Here is a 21,421-nt window from a genome sequence, read left to right as displayed (position 1 = left end):
AACTCAGAGCAGAATTCAGCTCATGAAGGAGCCTGAAGCAGAAACCATGGAGGGACACTGCTTGTTGGGTCACTCACAGGCTCATGCATAGCTAGCATTCTAATATAATCTAGGACTGCCTGCTGAGGGAATGGTGCCACCCACAGTGGGCTATGTCTACTGATATCAATTAACAACCAAGACCATCTCCCACCAACTACAGGTCAAGTCTGATCTTTGAAATCCCTCAATTGAGACTCCCTTTTCATGTAACTCCAAGGCTGAGTTAAGTTGACCATTAACTAGCTAACTTGGACACCAAGGCCTCTTCAGATGAGACTCCAATAGGGGGAGACAACAACCTGTTCCCCAAAACAACTTAAATCCACACCTCATGAAGCTACAGACAACCAAGTATGTAGGTAGGATATATTGGCTCAAAACAGACTCAACACAGTTCTTATGAGGACCATGTGACAGCCTGTAAAGGCCCTGGTCAGCATGCCCTAGCATGGGAGCACCTAGAAGACTCAAGTTCCATCCATTCTTCAGCCCACACTCTATTCCTCACCACCCCTTTCTAATGTAGCCTCGAAGACACTTTCAGGAGGCTCAAGTCTTTCTTGTATCCACAGGAGTCCGGATCCCCCAGAAGAAGGCCCAGAACCAACAGGGATGGTCCAACCACATCAGACTATGACTCACCTTGACCAACTCCTTGAACTTGGGGTCTTCTCTAGAGGTGGGATCGATCATGGTGCGCTCCTCATTCTCCTCTGCCGAAGACAGAAAGGACCAGAGTGAATGGGGGTTGGGGGAAGGGTTGACAGGGATGCCAGGGGTGAACTCCCTGCTCACCCACATGAATCAGGAGGCTGGTGGAAAAGCAGAGACCATCATGTTCTCTGTGAGAACAACTCACATGGCTCTGTCAGCCAGACAAGATCGGAGATAAATCATACGGGACAGCTGGTGGAGATGAAGCCAGACTCTAGCTCCTCAGTCTTGGGCTCCAATTGCTCTGGCAGCAAGTCTGAGCCACGACGGCATGAGTAGAGAAAAGACAGAGTAGCCTCAAAAATGCTCTACCGGAACCAGAGAGCTGAAGAGAGCTTTGAGCATCAGTACCTGGGTCACTGTTCAACTAGTCATACAGGAGGCTGCGTGGTGCCTCGGAACACAAGGAAACAGACGGGCAGGCAGTAACATATACAAAACAGTATTGCACAGAAGTACTAGAAACAGCCAAAACACGCAGAAAGATGACATTTTACCCCTTTCCCCTGTGCGTTCCCCCTCCATGCCTGGCTCTGACAGACAAAAGTCCGGTGGAGTTCACGGGGAGAGCAGGACAGGAAGGTGGGGAGGGAATGAAGGCAGAGTAGCCAGAACAGAAAAGACCAGTGTCCCACAGAAGCCAGGGTGCCGTGGGCTCGCTGACCACAGTGGGGGCTGGGAGGAAGTCCAGCTTCCCAGGCAAATAGCCCGGAAGCACCTGCTGCAACAAGCAGCTGCAGAAGCCGTGACAGAGGCATGCCCTTCTGTGGGGAGAGACATCACGAGCCAGTGGTCTTGGGTACCAAGCCATCTCTGGGCCACACCTGCTTCCGCCATGAGACCCTAAACGGCCTTGTCATGGAAAATCTGACTAGACGGGGATCTCCCTCTGAACCAACGTTTAGAAATAAGCAGTGTCCCAAACCTGCCGTCCACAGTGACTTGCTGCCAGAACAGCAAAGTCAGGAAAGAGTACCTTGGCTGACGCCCTATCAGCAAGCTGCAAGGACCCAAGGTTCTTCCACAATCACAGTTCCCACATGGCCAGCCACAGGTCCAGCATGGATGGATGGCTCTTTGTGGTAGCCAAGGAGATGTATAGGGAGTTTGGGATATGTGCCTAGTTTTTTAATTTCTTCGTGCTTTGAGACCTCATTGTCCTGAACTGTCTGGTTTTGTGTGTCAGCTTGACACAAGTTGGAGTTATCACAGAGAAAGGCGCCTCCCTTGAGGAAATGCCACCATAAGATCCAGCTGTAAGGCATTTTCTCAAGTAGTGATCAAGTGGGGAGGGCCCAGCCCATTGTGGGTGGTGCCATCCCTGTGCTGGTGGTCTTGGGTTCTATAAAACAAACTGAGCCAGCCAGGGGAAGCAAGCCAGTAAGCAGCATTCCTCCATGGCCTCTGCATCAGCTCCTGCCTCCAGGTTCCTGCCCTGTGTGAGTTCCTGTCCTGACTTCCTTTGGTGATGAACAGCAATGTAGAAATGTAAGCTGAATAAACCCTTTCCTCCTCAACTTGCTTCTTGGTCATGATGTTTTGTGCGGAATAGAAACTGTGACTAAGACAGACCCACTCATCCCAGGGAGACTGTCCTCCAAGGGTGACTGTCCCCTAGCCTCCTCTAGGGGATCATTGGGTTCCACACCCTGAGCCAATCAAGACTCATCTTTTCTCATCTCCTAGATCAGCTATCCGCTATCTCAAGCCAGAACCTTGGGCCTGGCGCTCCTAGAGTTACACTATCCAGTCCTCAGCTCAGTAACCAATATAACTCTTCCTCCCTCTCCTCCACTGCTTACCCAACCATGCCTAACCACCCCCCACCTCCCAACCCCCTGGGATCTGTGACCGTAAACAGTCATGTTCCCAATGCTAAGTCATCTACACCTGCATGCCAATAAAATCTTCCCCGGAAGACTGGGGTGGAAGCCTGCTTCTCCCTAGAGATCTAGGAATTAAGACTCCAGTTCTCAAGCATCACCCACCCACATAGGGTCTCACACCAGGGATGGACACCGAAGGAGGCCAAGTGGCCATGTTACCTAGCTGGGTGTCTTCAGGGTGAATGTCCACCAAAGCCGGGGCCATTGGAGAATTGATGGCGCTCTTGCCTTCTTCCTGCAAGTCGGTCACTGTGGGACAAAGAGAGACCAGGTCAGTATGCAGGGAGCCCAAGAGAAAAGTCCCATGCTTCTAACCTGCTGCTGACATGGGCATCCCTTCCTGTTGGGAAGCCCAGAGCGGCTGGGGAAAATACTCCCAGCCCAGACACCTGCCATTTTGCTTGACATCGAGCGGTTCTTGTTGCCTCCCAAGCATGACCAGTCTGTCCACACTGTTCTTTGAAACATGGGAGCTTCTAATGGTTCCCAGACCTGCCTGAGGCTGCTTTGATAGACAAAGCTTAGACACCCCCCCACACACACCCAGCAAGACCAGAGAAAATGGATGGAAGTTCTTTCTCTCTCTGGATCTGGGGTTCTAGACTCGAGGTGCCAACAGGCCTACTTGCACTCCGGGTGGTCAGAATTTAAAGTGTGCCACGTCCTTTAGGATGGACGTCTGATGAAGGTGCCGTGAACTCTTACATCCTGTACTTTCCTTAGAGGCTGGCATCTCAGATCAGAAGCTGCCTCAGCTGGACACAGCTCTCTGCTCTGGGAACAGTTAACCTCCTAGAGGGTATCCACCCACAGTCAGCCTGTGATGTCCCCTCTCACCTCCTCACTTCCCACCTTGACTCTGCAGTCATAACAGCCAGCCCTCAGTTGCTGATACTTGGGCCTGCATGGAAATCTGCTTGGACGATGTCCTGAACCCAGGGAAGGCACGTCCACACCCCTTTTTCTCCCCAGACACCCCACAAATTCTGCAGGTGCACGCACACATGTGCTCCAGGTGATAAGTTACTAAATCTTTATTACCGTCTCAGTCTCTCCTGGCCCCTGGATGGGCACGCTTCCTCCTAACATCTTAAATCTCTATAGAAGGTCATAGGATTGGGATCAGGGCCAGTGGGCAAAAGAAGAGACTAAGGAAGTGAGCCCAGAGTCTATGTTGGCAGTTTATGGGCCCTGAGGCTGCTATCTGCTCATAAGCAGTAGGTATACAGGCTGGGGGAGGGAGCAGTTGTAGGGTTCAGACTGTGCACCCCAGTTCTATGGCAACACACAGGATCCTTCATCTCCCCAGAAATTCCAATGGCCCTTGGTCACAGCTATGAGGTATGTGTGTGCCCAGGGAGACACAATATGACACAGGAGCCTGTACAGATGCAGGGCTTGGCCCTCAGATCCAGAGGTGACAGCCACAGCACCGCCTGCCACTTTTTATAGCCCTGAGAGAGGCACGAATCACTTGCTGGCCACACATCCTGCCTGAGATCTCTGGGAGCAGGTGTCCCACCATTTTGTACCTCCATAGTGGAACTCATATAGAGACAACCCCTCTAAATTCTAAAAGGAGACCCTCTTGTAAACCCATGTTCAAGGCCATGTTATTCACAACAGCCAAAAGCAAAATCAGCACAACTGTTCATGGATTTAAAAAACAAATACCAGTCACCTCAACACTTCAGCACCTTACGTGCTGGTCACCCAGCACCTACAACAGCAGGGGACGGGGACAATATCATGTATACCACAAAGGCCTGTAGGAGCAGGGGGCCCTACCCTGATGGCTGGGAGACCCCAAGCCAGTCCTGTTCACCCCTCTGACCCTACTGCCTCAGGTGGAGTTTCCTGTTTGCTCTGTTAGGTCTCCAGGCAGGCTGACAAACACCAATCCCCAGCTTGGAACAGGACACACGACAGGCTCTTGGGACGTGGCTGTGGATGCAGCTCTGGGGATAACCCATCCTCTGCCTCCAAAGGACAGATGTCAGCTCTAACATCATCAAAGACCCTGACGTTCAGGATTTTTTTTTTTGAAAAGGAGACCCTCTTGTAAACCCATGTTCAAGGCCATGTTATTCACAACAGCCAAAAGCAAAATCAGCACAACTGTTCATGGATTTAAAAAACAAAACAAAACAAAACAAAACAAAACAACAACAACAACAACAAAAAAACAGGAAAAATCATGATGGCCACACCCATGGGGATCCATAAATGTGACTCAGTCTTGAGAAAGCTCTTCATTGTTGAGCCATCCCTCCAGTCCCTACTAATCATTTCTTAATCCCCCAATCCTCACTGTGTGTGCGTGTGTGTGACTCTAGAGGGAAGCGTGCAAACATCAAACAGCTCCGTGAGTCAGTGACCACCAAGGGGTGTGGACTCCCCTTGCCCCACCTCCCAAAGATCCATCCTGGGGCACCAGAAAACAGACCCAATTCCAGCAAAGCCCTGCACTTCGTAGGTGAGATAGAGAGTACCAGAAAGAGGCAACCACAGCACCCTGGTGACCAGCGGTTCCACCCCGCTAACTTCTCAGAGAAGAGAACAGCAGGTCCCCTATGCTGAGGCCACGTGCAGTGGCTAGAGTAACAGTCAAAGAAGAATAAGAGTTTTGGTTGAGAATAAAGTTCTCCAGGGAGACTTCAGTGAACCACACAGGAGAATCACACGAAGGAGCCACCATTCCTCTCAGAAAGACCCCAGAGCATGGGGCTAGAAAGACAGCTTGGTGGGCAAAGTGTTTGCTGAGAAACCATAAGGGGCCGAGCCTGAGCCCAACAGTAAAAATCTAGCTGGCACTGGTGGTTCAAGCCTTTGATCCCAGCATTGAGGAAGCAGAAGCAGGTGATCTCTGTGTTCAAGTCCAGGCTTGGTCTACAGAGTGAGTTCCAGGACAGACAGCCAGGGCTACACAGAGAAACCCTGTCTCAAGACAAAAACAGGTAAACAAAGTCCCCACAAAAAAAATTCAGGCATGATGGCCCCTGTAATCCCAGGACTAGGGAGGCTAAAATGGGTGGCTCCTACCTAGGCAGGGGCATGAAGCCTAGGGCTGGGGGAGAAGGATGCAGGGTTGGGGGGTAGAGGGGTGAGGGGTGAGGTCGGAAATCTCAGTTGGTGACGTGCAGTGGAATGCCATTATCAAAGCACAGAAACTAGGTCACATAAAACAAAAATTTCCGTGCTGCCCTTGAACATCAAAAACAACGCTAAACAGGGCCAGGCACTGCGTGACCTTAATAAACAAGAAGTGCACACCAGAGCCTGCCAGGCTGTGAGCCACACGTTCTCCCTGGGGTGGTCCTTCCTGTTCAAGGCCTTGGGGAAACAGACTCAGAACCTAGGAAAAGTACTGAGAACTTGGCCAAAGCCACCAAGTCCCAACTCAAACCTTACTCTGCCTCAGGCAAGCCCCCTGCATCTCACTGTGCCTCAGTTTCCCCACTATAGCACAAAGGTGGGAAGGAGTCCCTGCTTTCTCTTCAGAGGAAGGTCTGGAGCCCTCTGCACCTGGCCTGGGTTGCACACATGGTGTATATTAAAACCTACGTAGGAGATAGGAGGGAGATGGAGGTCAGAGAGGGATGGAGTGTGGAGGCCAGCGAAGGCAGAGGAGTTGGAGGTCAGGGAAGAGGGAGGGGAGGACAGAGAAGAAAAAGCACAGAGTGTGACTGAGACAAGCCTCTTGCCTACTTATGGATCTCCAAAGCCATAGAGGGTCTTCTGTGACTGATGGTGGCTCCCTGAGGAGGCTCAGGAGAGACACTGTTGTAGAAGAACAAGGTGAACCATGGGAGACTCCCTGGGGAGGCATCCAATAAATTGGTCTTGAAGGAAGTTCAGACTTGGGAGCAGCTTTAAAGACTACAGAGCAGGGGCTGGAGAGATGGCTCAGTGGTTAAGAGCACTGACTGCTCTTCCAGAGGTCATGAGTTCAATTCCCAGCAACCACATGGTGGCTCACAACCATCTGTATTGAGATCTGGTGCCCTCTTCTGGCCTGCAGTCACATATGTAGGCAGGATGCTGTACCTAAAATAAATAAAATAAATCTTAAAAAAAAAAAAAAAGACTACAGAGCAATGTATGGTGGGAGGGACCCAGTCCAGGGACCCACAGAAACCAAGGGTAGACAGACTCCCAGTCCATTGCCCCGGCTTGGTTCGTCGAGGTCTCCCACTCTGCACTGAATGGTTTCCAGTGTTAATCCAATGGGCAGCTTCAGAGGACCCACCAGTTTTCAGAGGATTTTTCTTTTTAAAGAGTCAGTACCTTTTACCCGACCAGTAACCACCTCAACAAGCTAATGGGTTTCATCGAATCTCAGGAATGCTGAGATTTTTAAAGTTATGGTCCAGGTGCCCAAAAGGATTCACACTTCAAAGATGCCACTGGCCGTGCCCAGTCCCAGTCCTGAGGTAGGTTAATGATGGCACTCACAGGAACCTGCCGGCTGGCTTTCCCAAGCATCCTCACTGTTCTGAGGTGAGTGCCTTTCCACAGGCAACTCGGCAGCCAGACCTGAGGAGTGGGCGTCAACCCGGTCCTTCTGGCCAAGGGGCCCTCTTACTGCACCGAGTCTCCAGGACCCTCGGAGAGCCAGCTGTACAGAAATACCATCTGAGGACAAAGAGGAGGAAGCTAGGAGGGAGATGGAGGCCAGAGAGGGGTGGAGTGTGGAGGCCAGGGAAGGCAGAGGAGTTGGAGGTCAGGGAAAGGGAAGGGGAAGACAGAGAAGAAAGAGAGCGCAGAGCGTGACTGTGACGAGCCTCTTGTCTACTCACGGGTCTCCAAAGACTTGGCAAGGCTTAAAAGGCAAAAAGTTAGATGTGGGGACGCATGCCTTTAATCCTGACGTGGAGGAAAATGGCGGCAGAAGGGTCAGCTCAAGGTCGCTCTCAGACCCACAGTGAGTTGGGGGCTAGCCTGGCCTACTGAAGACCCTGTCTCAAATTTTTCTTAACCAAGATTTAAAAGAAAGCAACCTGGAGAAGAAAAGAAGAAAAAAAAAGCCACCTTTCCTGACTTACAGTCACAGAGGGAAGCTATGACTTCAGAAGCTCACCCGGGCACCTCCTAAGAGTAAGCTATTTATACCTCGGGCCAAGCCCGGTGCTCACAGCTTTGATTTTGGTTTTTTTTTTTATCCTTTTTTTTTGTATGGCTCCATTTATATATTTATTATTTATACCCAGGCTCTTAAGGAAAAAAAAAGGGGTTTTTTTGGCAGCCTTTTTTTTGTTGTTGCTTCCTTTTGACATTATTAGGAAAGCAGGGCTTTGAAAGCGGGCTGGGTGACAAACAAGCCTCCCTCTAGGTGGAGGAGCAAGGCCGGCCAGCACCTGCAGCCTGCCTCAGCTTCTCATTCCAAGGGATAGAGCACGTCTTCTGGAAAAGTGGGGCGCAAGACCCTCATAGTGGAAGGATACGAGAGCCTAAAGGGGGCTCGGGGATGCAGGCTCTGGGAACCAGAGCAACAGTGACCCCTTTTACTGATGTCCACATAGCAACTGCATCACACTGACCCCAGAGTACCATACATACTCTTCTTGGTGTTCACAGAGAACAAAGGACCATGGCGGGGGTGGGGGTGGGGGGCTCGGGGGTGGAAATCTCAGCAAACCCACTCTGAACCAGGATCAAAGCAAAAATCTCACAAAAGGGGCCATGCCACACCTGCTGCACATCAAAAGAAGAATTTGAAACCAGTAGGAAGCTGCCTCAATTTGGGCCACTTAACCAGCCCGCCACAGGCTGGTGCCCAGCAGTGCCCTGCCCAGATCTACTCAAAGACAGAGCACTCTACGGAGCCTCAGAAGAATGGAGGGGACAAAGAGTCCATTGCCTATCTCTCCCATCTCTGCTCTCAGCAAAGGACGAGCAGGGGCCCCACCCCGTGAGCCGGCAGCGAGACCCCAGGACACCTCTGATAAACAAGTCCAGGAAACAAGAGTTTTCCGTGAATTTTCTAACTCCGAAGACGTTCTAATTCACCGTCCACAAAGGGCTTCTTCAAAGCGGCTCTGAAAAGCAATCACACTGCTGTGTGTGAGGCTCTTCCAGCTCAGACAAGTCAAGATCTGACCTAAATAAGATCTAAGTGAGAGTGAAAATATCATCAGCCTGGGAGTTGGGACTGACTGCTGCCGGCGACATTTCCGACATCCACGGACACGCAAAAGGCAAGGGACAGAACTCAAGGAGGGGAATTATTCCTGACGGAAGACCCTGATGTAGAAGTCTGGTCCATGACACCCACCAAGTTCAGCACCAAATATGAGGACAGCAGGCAGGACAGACAAGGCCACACCCTTGAAGTGGGGCAAGGCTAGGAACCCAGGGAGAGAGTGTCTGACTCAGACAGGGCAAAGAAGGAATGATGTTCAAACATTGTGCAGTAAACATCAGAGAAATGGCCTCTTCACCATCAAGAGGCCCAGCTGGATGGCTGTTCATGAGAGATGGGTTTGGTCTTCTCACACGGACCATGATGGAGGGTATTGAGCACAGGACAACACTCTGGTGTGTTAAGTCAGTAATTTCTAAGACAGGGCAATTTCGGAACTGTGTTGGCAAGGCCTAGGAATAGGATGCAACGGGGACTTGAACCATTGATTTATGAGCTTGTTCTGCTGGGGCATAAGGTTCCATTCTACTTCACAAGGCACAATAGATTCGGACACTAAAAATAAAAGTGTGTGCATTTTAATAAGGTACATTAAAAAGGAGGCCATCGGCCCACATCTGAAGCCACTGCGGAAGACGTGTCTGGTTGAGACTGTCTAAGTAAGATCCCTAGAGCCTTTGGGATCCAGGAAGGCTGTTAGAGGGTGGGGCCTACCTCCAGCCCACCTGCTGATGGCCACTGTCTGCCATCATGCTCTGGCTCCAATAGCCAAGCTTACACTGGCTTACTCCACAGGTACCAGCATGATGCAACTGCCTGTGAGAGCTGTACCTGACACGGGGACACTCTGGGCCTTTGGGTCATTTTAAATAGAGGGGATGCCATCAGACTCAGCCATTTTCCCAGCACCCCAAGGTGTCCCTGCATTGCTCAGGGTGGAGATCTCCTGAGTAAAGCCCGTGGGGGTTTCTAATGATTCCTGATAAGAGGTTGGCCTCCCACAAATCCAGCAGTGCCCTCTCCTTCCCCACCCCTGTACCTTCCTCAAAGCCTGTTGGAGTCAGGTCCTGTAGATCACACACCCTACACTTCCTGATAATGGGAGAGCCCTCCTCTTATGTCTTTAGAAGTGCCTAGGATATACTCTGAGTGCACCTACCACCCTGGAAGGTGCTAGGGCCACTCTTCCAGGTTCCCACAGTTCACCATTCTCGTGACAGAGGCAAACTCTTAGCTTGAGGTCTCAGATTATCACCATGGTCATGCATCCAGCACAAAACCAGGCCCAGGATTCATGTACAGAGGACACATGGGAGATAGAGAGCAAAGGACTTCAGCCGGGGACAGCTACCCAGAACGCAGTTGGTGGCTGTCACCTACAGTTCACCTCCGGCCACTTCACTGATGGAAAAGTGGTGTCCCATTAAGGCTCACATTAGCCCAGCAGTCGTGGGTCACCAAGAACCCAATTACTACAATGCAGCCTTGATGAGGCAAGGAGAAGAAGGATGTCGCCTGGAGATTGGGGGGGTTGATTGGGGCAGCCAGTCTCGAGTCACCCTCAGCCTCTTCTACTTTGAAGGGCAGACCAACTATTCACACAGGCTTCTCTGACACAAGAGACGCCCATGGCAGGGAGAATGCATCTGTCTCAGGAACTAGGTCTAAACTAGGTCTGATGACCGCACGCTGCCTGATATCGCGTGTGTGTGTGTGTGTGTGTGTGTGTGTGTGTGTGTGTGTGTGTGTGCGTGCGCGCGTGCGCGCGCGCGCGCGCGTGCAGCTGAAGCTCAGAGCTAGAGTTAAACAGGCAATTCCTTCAGCCCCAAAACAGAGTCCTTTTCTTCCCCTCTGTCCCCCAGGGTGATCAGAAAAATGTTAGAACTACAGAAAAATGACTTGAATAGGAAGAAGGTTTCCAGGTTCACAATAAAATGTCAAACTTGGCATATAGGCCCCCTGGGCAGGCTGAATCAGGAGGGGGGGGCAGGGCAGCTCACTCACAGAGAACATGGTCCTTGAAGAATAAAAGGCAGCCTAGCTGTCTCCTCACATGCAAAGCATCATGGGTTTCTTCAACCCACCCTCTAGCCCAGCTGTCCTCAACCCGAGGGTCCAGACCCCTTTTGGGGTTGCACTGTCAGATATCCTGCATATCAGATATTATTTACATTGTGACTCATAACAGTAGCAAAATTACAGTTATGAAGTAGCAGTGAAAAATTTTTATGGTTAGGGGTGGGGGGTCACCACAGAATGAAGAACTGTATTAAAGGGTCATGGCATTAAAAAGGTTGAGAACCACTGCTCTAAACACAGCAGGGAGAATTCTGGAGGCTAGCCCATTGTCAGCCAGATGTGAGCTGCTACTGGTCTCTAACACCTTGGGTATGCCCTCCTCTAATCCAGTCCACTGTGCTCCCTAACCACTGACCCATCCAGTCCTTCCTCCAGCACAGTCCTCTACTGCCTCCAGAATCCATTCCACGGACCTGCCACAGTGTCACCAACCACCTGGCCCAGCTGACTTTTCCAGCACCTTTTCCTCTGCTCCCTCCGGTGGAAGCTGCCTCCCCTAAAGAGCTCAGAACACAGTGCCTTTACTTAGCCTGTGCACCCTCCCTGGTGCTACATCCCCAGGCTACCACTGGAACTGCATCCAGAACTTTCTCTCTGCCTGTGTGTGCCAGGAAGTCATCTCCCAGTTCTGAGCCCCGAGCTGAAGGTCCCTACAATCCAGACAGAGAAACAGGGAGGAAAGCTCCCCCTCCCCCATCACAGAACAGCCATGGACACAGCATCCCTCACCACAGGAGATGGATAATAGGTGGGCAAGATCGCAGGGCTGTTGTGACAACCGTCTGCTATATGGAGAGTGGCTAAGGATGAGATTTATCTCTCTCTGCCTCCTCCTCGCCCCATCCCAGAGCTGGCCATATCCAGCACTTCCTAGACTCACTCCACCTGAGCTCACCTGAAGAGAACCGAGTCAAATCCACGCTCTGGAAGGCTCAGCTCTCTGCCAGTGCCTAGGGCAGAGGGCCTCACCAAACGATGCTCAGGGGACTTAGAGGGTAGGTGCCAAGGTCACCAATTCTCAAAGGACCCAGATGTCAAATGCCACCCTAAAGATGAGGCTCAACCTATTCAGAAGCTCCTGGATTCTCTGCCCAGGCACCTGAGGTACAGGTAGTAAGGTCTCTCACAGACGCCCACCAGGCTAGAGGGATAAGCAGGATGAAGGATGACTCCTCCTGGCCGCTGACAACTCCGCAGAGGCACAGGCCCTCCAATTTCCCTGCAAAGAGCAGGTGTCAGACTCCAGCAAGCACAGCGTCTATGGGAGGCTCAGGGTCACCTAGGCTCAAAAGGCTGTGGTAAAGTTGAAAATGCAGGCCCAGGGGGAAAGGAAGACTGGAGGCACAACCATGGAGTGATGAGGGCAAGCAAACAGTGCAGGCCTCTGGGGAAGATCAGAGACCTCTGGAACATCAACTTCAGGTGCCCAGGTCACTACTAGGGTCAAACCCAGGGACTCACACATGCTAGGCAAGTTCTCTGTCATTGAATTACATCCCTAGCCCTTCTTTTTTGAAGCTGTCTTAGTTAGGGTTGCTATTGCTATGATGCAAGGGTTAATTTGGTTTACAATTCCACACCATAGTCCACCACTGAAGGAAGCCAGACAGGAACTCAGGCTGCAGAGGCAGGAGCTGATGTGGAGGCCATAGAAGGGTGCTGCTTACTGGCTTGCTCCCCATGGCTTGCTCAGCCTGCTTTCTTATAGAACCAAGGACCACCAGCCCAGGGACAGCTCCTCCCACAATAGGTTGGGTCCTCCTCCCTCAGTCACTAATTAAGAAAATACCCTAGAGACTTGCCCATAGCCCAACCTTATGGAGATATTTTCCCAATTGAGGTTCCTTACTCTCAGATGGCTATAGCTTGGGTCAAGTTGCAATAAAACTAGCCAGCCCAGTGGCTCAGGCTGTCCCGGAACTCTCAATCCTCCTACCTCAGCCTCTTGAGTGCTGGGACTACAGTATGTGATACCATGTCCAGCCAGGGTCACACTGCAGGGTCACCAGTGCATAGCGGCTAGTCTAGAGGACTTCAGCATCATGACTTGATTCCCCACCTCTGACGAACAGCTAAAGTTGCACCCTGCACCCCATCCCTGCACATATGGGCTCCCCAGCTCCATTCTCTTGGCCCTGACCCTAGGCTCAGGTGCTGATGACCAATGACTCTAAACCCCAGGCCACAGCAGGCCTTTGCTGTAAGCCTCGGAGTCCCTGGCTTATGACTTTTGATCCCACTTCCTTGCAAATCAATCACACTGCCTTTTTGACAAGTGATTTTAATTATGGTTGGAGGGTGGAGTGTGTGCAGAAGAACCGGGGGGAGGGGGAGTGCAAAAATCCAAAAGAAACAAACAACAGAAAAACAGAACTCAGATTTCACTGCCCACAGTGGTCACACATCACACTGTCCCTCTGAGAAAGTTGCACAGGGTGCTCACCAAAGCATGCTGGGAATGAAATCTGCTGGTCGCTCGAAGCAGCAGAGCAAGCCTGGGCAAGCTCAACACAGATAGAGAAATTCACTGTATAGAAAGAAAGCAGAAATGATAGCGAGAGAGTAACTCCTCAGCAGAGCTGGCTTCCCAGCTGTGGAACTAGCATTAATTAATCTGATCGGTAATGTCCCCACATACCCAGAAGTCCAAAGCGGTTCTGCTGAGAAAATAAGAAGATTAAATCATTAAGCCATTAACAACAACAACAAAAGGGCTCTACTGTACACCTGCCACGGGGAGACCCCCTCACTGGGCTGAGAGCGGGAACGCTATGTGCATGGCGCCCTCTAGTGGTCATCTGTACTATAGCTATCTGATGAGCCGCGGTTTGGGGGGCGGGTCCAGTTCATCTTCTTTGGCAGAGATAAAAGCTATGACCTGGATTGGGGGTGGGAGGTGGGCGGGACACTAGCACTGGACTCTGCAAGCTTGGCAGATGAGGAACCAGGGCTGAGAGCCTATGTAGACACGCTCCCTGCCCCTGACACTCTTGGGACTAACACACACACCCCACATGCTTCCCCAACACATTCTGTTCCCTTGCCATCTCCTTTCTTCCGAGGCATTGTCACAGTTTGGTACATCTGTGCCAAAGGTTTAGCTGCCATCACTTCTGTAAAGGGTAAGCATGTCACCTGCTTGTCTCCTGGCTCATGGCGTCACGCAGAGAGCACACAAACTGCTCAGAGAAAGCTGGCCGGTCCTCGGTGAGTTCAGGAGCCACTGGGCCAGCCCTCCTCAGCTTTAACCAGCTTTTTATTTGTTTTTATTTTCCCCATCTAGGTCTTTGGAGAAGGATCTTGAAACATAGCCCAGGCTAGCCTCAGACTCACAATCCTCCCAGCTCATTGGTCCAAATGCCGATATTACAGGCATCTACCACCATACCTGACTTAGCATTCCTTCCTAGGGACACTCATTGTAGCTCCCTGGACCTCTTTTCTCCTGCATCTTTTATGACTGCATGGTGCTTCCCCTTCTGTGATGAAGAAAAGGCCTTTGAATGCAGACTGGAGCTAACTCGGGAGTACAAGTGACCCGAGGAAAGAGAAACCACCATGAGCCTAGACAGTCTGGGAGATGCAGTGTGTTGATAGCTGGGGAGTTGGTGGGACAGCACGGGTCCTTCCCAGAACTGGAAGAGGTCAGAGATGAGAAGTAGATGAGGTCACTGAAGCCTCCAGAAGGCTGGAAGGCCCGGCCCTACTCTTGACTGATCATGACTTTCAGGACTGCAAGGTAACAAATGGACTCCCATTCTACAAACAGACTCCCATTCTAACTAAGGAGGCTCTGGTTCCTTGTTGCCACAGCCCTACAGAAACAAACAAGGGTGTGGTTGCACATTGCATTAATCCCAGCACTCGGAAGACAGGCAGGTCTCTGTGAGTTCAAGGCCAGTGTGGTCTACAGGGTGAATTCCAAGATAGCCAGGGCTACATAGGGAGACCCTGTCCCAAAAAGAAGGAAAGGAAGAAAACAAGAAGAGTAGCTACCAGCAGCCTTGCACTGCCTGATAGACTCTCTCTCGCTGGCCATTCAAGAGCTATTGAAACAGAGAGGCCTGGGTCGCACAGCAGAAAGACTTAAAAAAAGGAAGAGCAGTTTGACCTCAGTGTAGATAACGCCGCCCTGATCCTCACAGCAAGGCAGCCACTGGTCCTACTCCTTGACACTGAGGTCTGGGGAAGTTGATCTAGAAAACAGATTTCCCAACAAGCATTGACTTTTATGTGCAGAGACCCACATGATGGGACCCTCAGCACCTGAAGCCACCTCCCCCGAGCTAGCCTTTCAGAAGGCTTAGCCCAGCAGCCTTGGGCTAAAAGGTGGTTGGGCCCAGCTACCTCTAGCTTTCCTCCCTGCCTGGCCATTTAATAGTTCCCAGGAGTAGTCGGAGGGGTGCTAATTGCTTGCCCTTTGCAGTCACAGCTGTGCCCCATAAGCCTCCCTCCTCCTGAAGCTTCATGTTCTCTTTGTCCCCGAGGCCACCTCCTTGGCCTCTAACCAGCAGGGCAAGCATATTCTCTACCCTGCTCCAGTCCCTGGGTAACAAGTTATTGAGAACTGTGCAGACATTTTCAAACCCACACACAGGCCCCCAGCTTCCTTGAGGCCCTGGAGGAGGTGGCCCCAGAGCTGTGTTTTGAAGGTGGCTGGCCTGCCAGGAAGATGAATTCCATCCTCCTATTCCTGGTACGTGGGGGACTCATGAACAAACAGGGAAATATATCCTTTGCTGTAAGGGCCTGTGACCTGCTCAGGTGTCATAATCCAGGGGCAGGAAGTGTTGCTCTGCCAAGGTCCCTATCAGAAAGCTGGCCCCTCTATATTCTCCCTTTTCCTCATCTGGTCCCATTCTGCATCCAACTGGAAGTCCCCAGCCCAGAGGAATAAGAGAGATGCCAGGGGAGGGGTCAGAGACTTCAGGGATAGCTCCATGGAGCGGGAAGCAGACCCCCACCCAAGCCTGCCACCCACTTCCTCCCTGTAGTTGACTGCAGCAGGCTGGAAGGGTGTGGCCACTTGACCGGGGCAGGAACGTGGCCAGGGAAAGGCAGGAAAGTGCTGGGTCTCATTTCAGCCGAGTCAATTCTGAAGTCCTTTTGCACGCACACACACACACACCCACGCACAAATAAGAGCTGAGTACCCAGCATTGACTTCTCTCTGCTTCCTGCCTGTGGGGTGTCCTCCTGCCGCCATGGAGTGAAGCAGCAGCTCACTGAGCACTTCACATGCCAAAAAGGCATCATATGGTCACTTAACAAACAGGTTAACAGCCTGGGGGGAGAGGGAAGGGGGAGTTTGGAGCCCCTACTGAGAGCCAGTTAGCTTGACCAGCTCCTACCTCCCATTCCCACTTGCTGAGTGACCAGAGTCCAGTTGTTTAACCTCTCCGGGCTCCAGTGAAAGAAAAACTGTTACACGGACTCAGAGCTTGGTGCACATCAACTGTTCCAATGCTCCCACATTAAAAAACAAACAAACAAACAAACAAACAAACGAGCAAATGGATGCTGGGACACCCTACAATGGGAGGGCTTCTCCTCAGACCTGCCCCATGCTAAATGCCTCCCACTGGATGCTCCAATGACAAGGCAGAACTGGAGAGATGGCTCAGCAGTGAAATGTGGTACCCACCAAGTCTGAGTTCCTTCTATAGGACCCCTGTGGTAGACAGAATAGAGTCCCCTCTGACTGCCTCATGCTTGTGGTGGCATGTGTGCACACAAGCACACAACACACATACACACACTCACACAAATCCTAGCCATGGCTTGTCCCTGACAATGTCCCAAGTCCCATTCTTCTCGCCCCCAAGATCCCCATGGCCCACCAGAGTGACAAAAGCTTCAGCCGACAAACCAGGTCCTCATCTCCCTTGACTGCCACAAGATAGCCAAGGGCCCTCCTTTCCCATCACCTTTCCATGGAAAGGTTGGCCCAAGCTCCATTCTTGCAAAGCAACCCCCATAGACCAGGACCACAGCAGGGCTGGCTGAGCCTGGCCTCTGCTGAGGACGACTCACTGTCAGGAGCTTGCAGCTTCCAGGGGGTGTCAGTGCTCTCCAGGCCCACAGCAAGCAGCTACTGGCACTGCCCAGGCAGGGGGACGCTCATGTACCATATAAGGATCCCAGGGACATCACCATGACTTGCAACTGTGCAGCCCCTGAGGAAGCCACAGAGGCCAGGGCTGCTTGACAAGATAGCGCCACTGGCTGCATCATGTGTAGCTTCAGAACCACTGGAGCAATTCCACCTACCAGCTACTCCCCCATGAGCCCGGGTGGCACTGAGAATGGGGAGGACTCTGTGAGGAAGTGAATAGGAAATTCTCAACTCCGAGTATCTCCAGGGGTCTGGGCTGGAGGCTGGGGAAGGGCAGAGGTCTGCCGTATCTCGGGACAGCTCTATGAGGCCCCAGTGGAAGGTGATGTGACACAGGCACAGAGGGCCAGGGAGCAAGCATCTCCTGGTTGTCAAGTACACAGAAGACCAAACTTGAGGGTGCTGAGCGCCTGTCACTCGTTACCACGACAACAGAAATCAAATCTGAGCAGCAGTTTAAGCCAAGCAGAACTGCCTGTTTTGTGTTTTGCTTTTGTGGGGACAGATCTCTATACGAACTCCGAATGGCCTGAAACTCTAATCCCACTGCCTCAGCCTGGGATTACTGGTGTGTACCAGCAGTCTTGACTTCTTGGTTCTGCTTTTGTTTTTTTTGCAAAAGAAGGTTCTGGAAGTGGGGAAGAGGAAGCCACAGTAGAACTCCACGGGCTCTGCCTACAATATATCCGCTTTTCTGCAGTCACAGAACACTCTGCCTGGGCTCTGAGCCCTTCCTGCCACTCTGCAGTCAACTGTAAAGTGAGGACGGTAACCCTGACGTACCTCTCAGGTGCTCTGTGACCGATGAACTCCTATAAGGCCTGGCATCTCAGAAGATGTCCAGCTGCTATTGCTTATAAGTGTGACTGCAACTGTGTGTAATCCCGGTTGGGCAGTTTCAGACTGAGGACCATGCTTCAGAAACACCTAGACATCGTAGATCCATTACTCCACACGATCTCCCAAAGCCACCGAAGGAGGCTAGAAACACAGACTGGACAGGACTGCTGTGCCCCACCAGAAGTTCAGAGTCAACTGTCCCTGATCAGCAGTCACACTCGGCACTAATGACCCAAGTGCAGCACAACAGAACCTCAACCACATCACACGTGACCACGTGCTGCGTGGGGACCACGTACTGTGTGGGGCACACGCACTGCACTTTCATCCCTCAGGAGTTGCTCACATGGTGTGTGCCCAGACAAAGAGTGCTTGCTGTGCTCTGACGCCATGATGACCACTGTAAGAGCAGCAAGATCTTCCTGCCGCATCAGTCTTACTGGTCTATCAGCCTATAGCGGGTTACCAATGCTTCACAGACATTCCACAGCCCAGGTAGGTTCAGCAAGGAGAGGGGGAGCCACCCCGCAGGGAGGTCAACATCCCTCAGCTTTGGGACAGGCAGTCAAAGCAGCACCACAGTAGATCAGGGCCAGGAGGGAGGACCCACCAAGATGTGCAAGGTAGCAGTTGCAACTTCCCTCATCCATGGACCCTCTGCACCACCGGCCCACATAAACCTCTCCTCCCTTAAGCTGCCTGTCAGGTGTTTGTTGATGCAATGAGAACATTAACGCAGCATCCAGAGGAGGAAGGCGGGAGTGGGGGTTGTTTACAGTGTCCTTAGCCTGTACAAGAGCAGTGTCTCAGACGCTGCAGAGCCTGGAGGGGATGTGCTCTGAGGCCATGAGGAAACACCTTTTGCCTGAAGGCAAACCTGCACCTGGGTTCCTGACCCACGTTCCTAAAACCCTTGGCATTCCCCAAGCAACAGGAGCATTTGTTTTTTAATTTATTTATTGTTTGTTTGTTCTAAGGAGGCAACTTGTGGAAGTTCTTGGTCCTAGAAAGACTAGAGCAGCATGAGAAGCTTGGAAACACCAGCTCCTCCAATCTTCTGGAGAGGAGAGGAACTGGGGGCCAAGGTCCTCATCTGCCCCACCTTTGTGTGCTGCCTCTGTAAGATCCCTGACCTAGGGCAGTTTGTGAGGGCTCCCTCGTTGACAAGATGCACCCTGATGCTAGGACAGTGGCCTGTCTTAACAGATGCTCCTCTGGTCAGTCACTCAATATGGCCCTCCTCATCCCACTGCTTATCCTGATCAGTTTCCCAGGGTTCTGCAAATGAACCAAACCAAGGAGGGCATAGAAATCCCAGCAGCCCTGTCACAAGCTACAGCCTGCGCTTATGCCTGAAGTGGAAGTGGGGTGGTCTTGCGGGCTGAGCCTCAACCCGCAGCTCTGACGCTCTTTGGGTGAGCAGGAGGGCACCCCGCTGGTATGTCCAGAGAACTGCTTGGCGTGACAAGATATCCCCACATGCCTCCCTGCGGTGCACAGAGCCACATGTGGCCACCTGTCCGTGCAGCATCTGTCTGTCTCCTGCAGTTCCCAACAAACTAGCCAAATGCTGTCCAAATCGTTCTGTGAGTTTTGAGTTTACAAACCCACTTGCTAAAAAAAAAATCCGTAAGGCCAATGAAGCGTGTTCAGTCACTTGGGAACAAGCTCCGTGAAGCGGGAAGTTTAAGTTCCTGGGGTACAAGCACCCCACTACAGTCAAACAGACATCCTCTGCCTCCCTGGCTTCAGCCTTTACCTCTGAGAAGTACCCACGTCGTATTCTTTCAACACCTTGTGCTTTGGGTTGGCGACTGCTGTTTATAACAGACCTGGTGCAGTGGCCAGGGCTCCCAAACACAAGCCAACAGTGGTCTGATGGAGAAACCTGTCACAGAAACCTTAGGCAGCAGCCTCAGTGACAACTGGGATCTGAGGTTTCCATGGTAATGGAACAACAGAAAGAGAGTGGGAGACAGACTTCAGTTTTTGAAGAAACGTGTTATATCTCCTGAGAACCAAACTTGAATTCTTGACATGTAGCCAAGAATGGCCTTGAACTCCCTATCCTTCTGGCCACTACCTCCCCAGCGATTTGATCTGAGGTGTGTACCCCAACGCTAGGCTCTCAACAGGCTCGGTGCACGAAGATGTCTTTTAACAGTAGCACACATGAAGCCTGGTTATACGGTGATCTGCCCAACTCAAGCTCAGAGCCTCATAAGTAGCTGCTTCATAGATGGCGAACGCTGTGCTTGTGGTATCTTCATAGCATCCTGAGAGCAGATACACACATGTGCATGCACACTCGCGAATGCGCACATACACGCACACATACACACACATCTTCTAGCTCATCCCTAGTTTCTCCTGCCTGGCTATTTCAAGGGTCACCTGTTGAAATCATTCTGCAGGGAACCATGATGCATGCCCATGTTCCCAGCACTTGGGGGTGGGGGGGGGGAAGCAGGAGGGTCTCAAGTTCAAATCCAGCCTGGACTTCAAGTGAAATAGGGAGGGGAAGGGAGGGAGAATAAAAGGAAGGAGGAAGGGAAGGAGGAAGGAAGGAAGGAAGGAAGGAAGGAAGGAAGGGGAAGGGAAGGGGAAGGGAAGGGAAGGGAAGGGAAGGGAAGGGAAGGGAAGGGAAGGGAAGGGAAGGGGAAGGGAAGGGAAGGGAAGGGAAGGGAAGGAGACTAGTTCCTCTTGGCCTGATATTGAGGTTAATGATGCTTCCATGACCCTCAGCCACGAAGTCCTAACACTGAGCTCCCCGAATCTCTGGCCACTCTTCCCGCCTCTGTGACTCAGGGAAGAACAGAACATCCAACAGGATAAGCAGAAGAAGGTTAGAAAGGAAGAAAGTGTGTCATGGGATGTCACATCTACTCTCCCCTCCACTCTGCTCAGCATGCATGCCACGGGCAGAATGTCAAGCGCTATTTAAAGCCACATGACAGCAGGTCTCGCCTGTGTTTAATGACACACAGCCTGCGCCTGTCAAACAACCTCTCAGAAGTTCAGCGAGACTTCTGAGAGGAAGCTGTTCACGAAGCCGTAAGCTGAGGCCGTCTGCATGCGAGGCACGGCCCTCAACCCTCAACAGGGAGCACCCTCACGTCAGGGACAGGGGTATCCCTGCATCCCTACGAGCATATCTGGGTGCTGTGCCAGCTCGTTCAGGTCCCCGAGGCGGGTGATGGACGGTCTTCATTTTAACAGCGTGTATGTCAGAAAAGATTATTTATGCGGGCTGAAATCATATCCCACAAAACAACACAGAACCCAACAGCATCTGGAGTTGGGTACTGTGGACGCAAGCGGGGTCTCTCAGTCTTCCTCACTGGACAAGGGCAAATCCCCTTGGAGATCCAGGGTCTGAAAAGAACTACTGGGTGCAGAACCCAGATCATTCTACACTTGATCTTAGCCAAAAGGCCGAGAAGCGATAACCCAGATCATTCATCAGTCATTTTGACTATCTCTACCCCCATCATCCCCTCACCTCTGGGAAATAATAGCCAGAAGACCGATAAAAAGGCAGCGGCGTGGCAATGCATGCCTGTCAACCGGCACCAGGCAGGAGGAGCAGGAGTTCGATGTCAT

General features: G+C 51.7%; 1 protein-coding gene across 10 annotated transcripts in view; it reads right to left on the bottom strand.

Annotated features, from left to right (window-relative positions):
* Positions 1-21,421, bottom strand: part of Parvb (parvin, beta) — an 87,071-nt gene that overhangs the window by 45,194 nt on the left and 20,456 nt on the right. For 4 of the 10 annotated variants that reach the window (XR_015624265.1, XR_015624268.1, NM_001134780.1 and 1 more), the window contains 2 exon segments: positions 2,802-2,891; positions 685-755 (listed from right to left, as the gene is read on the bottom strand). Coding sequence is in view for 6 of the 10 variants with exons in the window: in NM_001134780.1 (NP_001128252.1) it covers positions 685-755; positions 2,802-2,891 (161 nt within the window). In the remaining 4 variants the exon portion in view is untranslated. 10 annotated transcript variants of the gene reach the window in all.

This window comes from Rattus norvegicus, chromosome 7 (genome assembly GCF_021556685.1).
Source record: "Rattus norvegicus strain SHRSP/BbbUtx chromosome 7, alternate assembly SHRSP_T2T, whole genome shotgun sequence".
NCBI lineage: Eukaryota > Metazoa > Chordata > Mammalia > Rodentia > Muridae > Rattus > Rattus norvegicus.
This window is presented reverse-complemented; position numbering and strand designations above follow the sequence as displayed.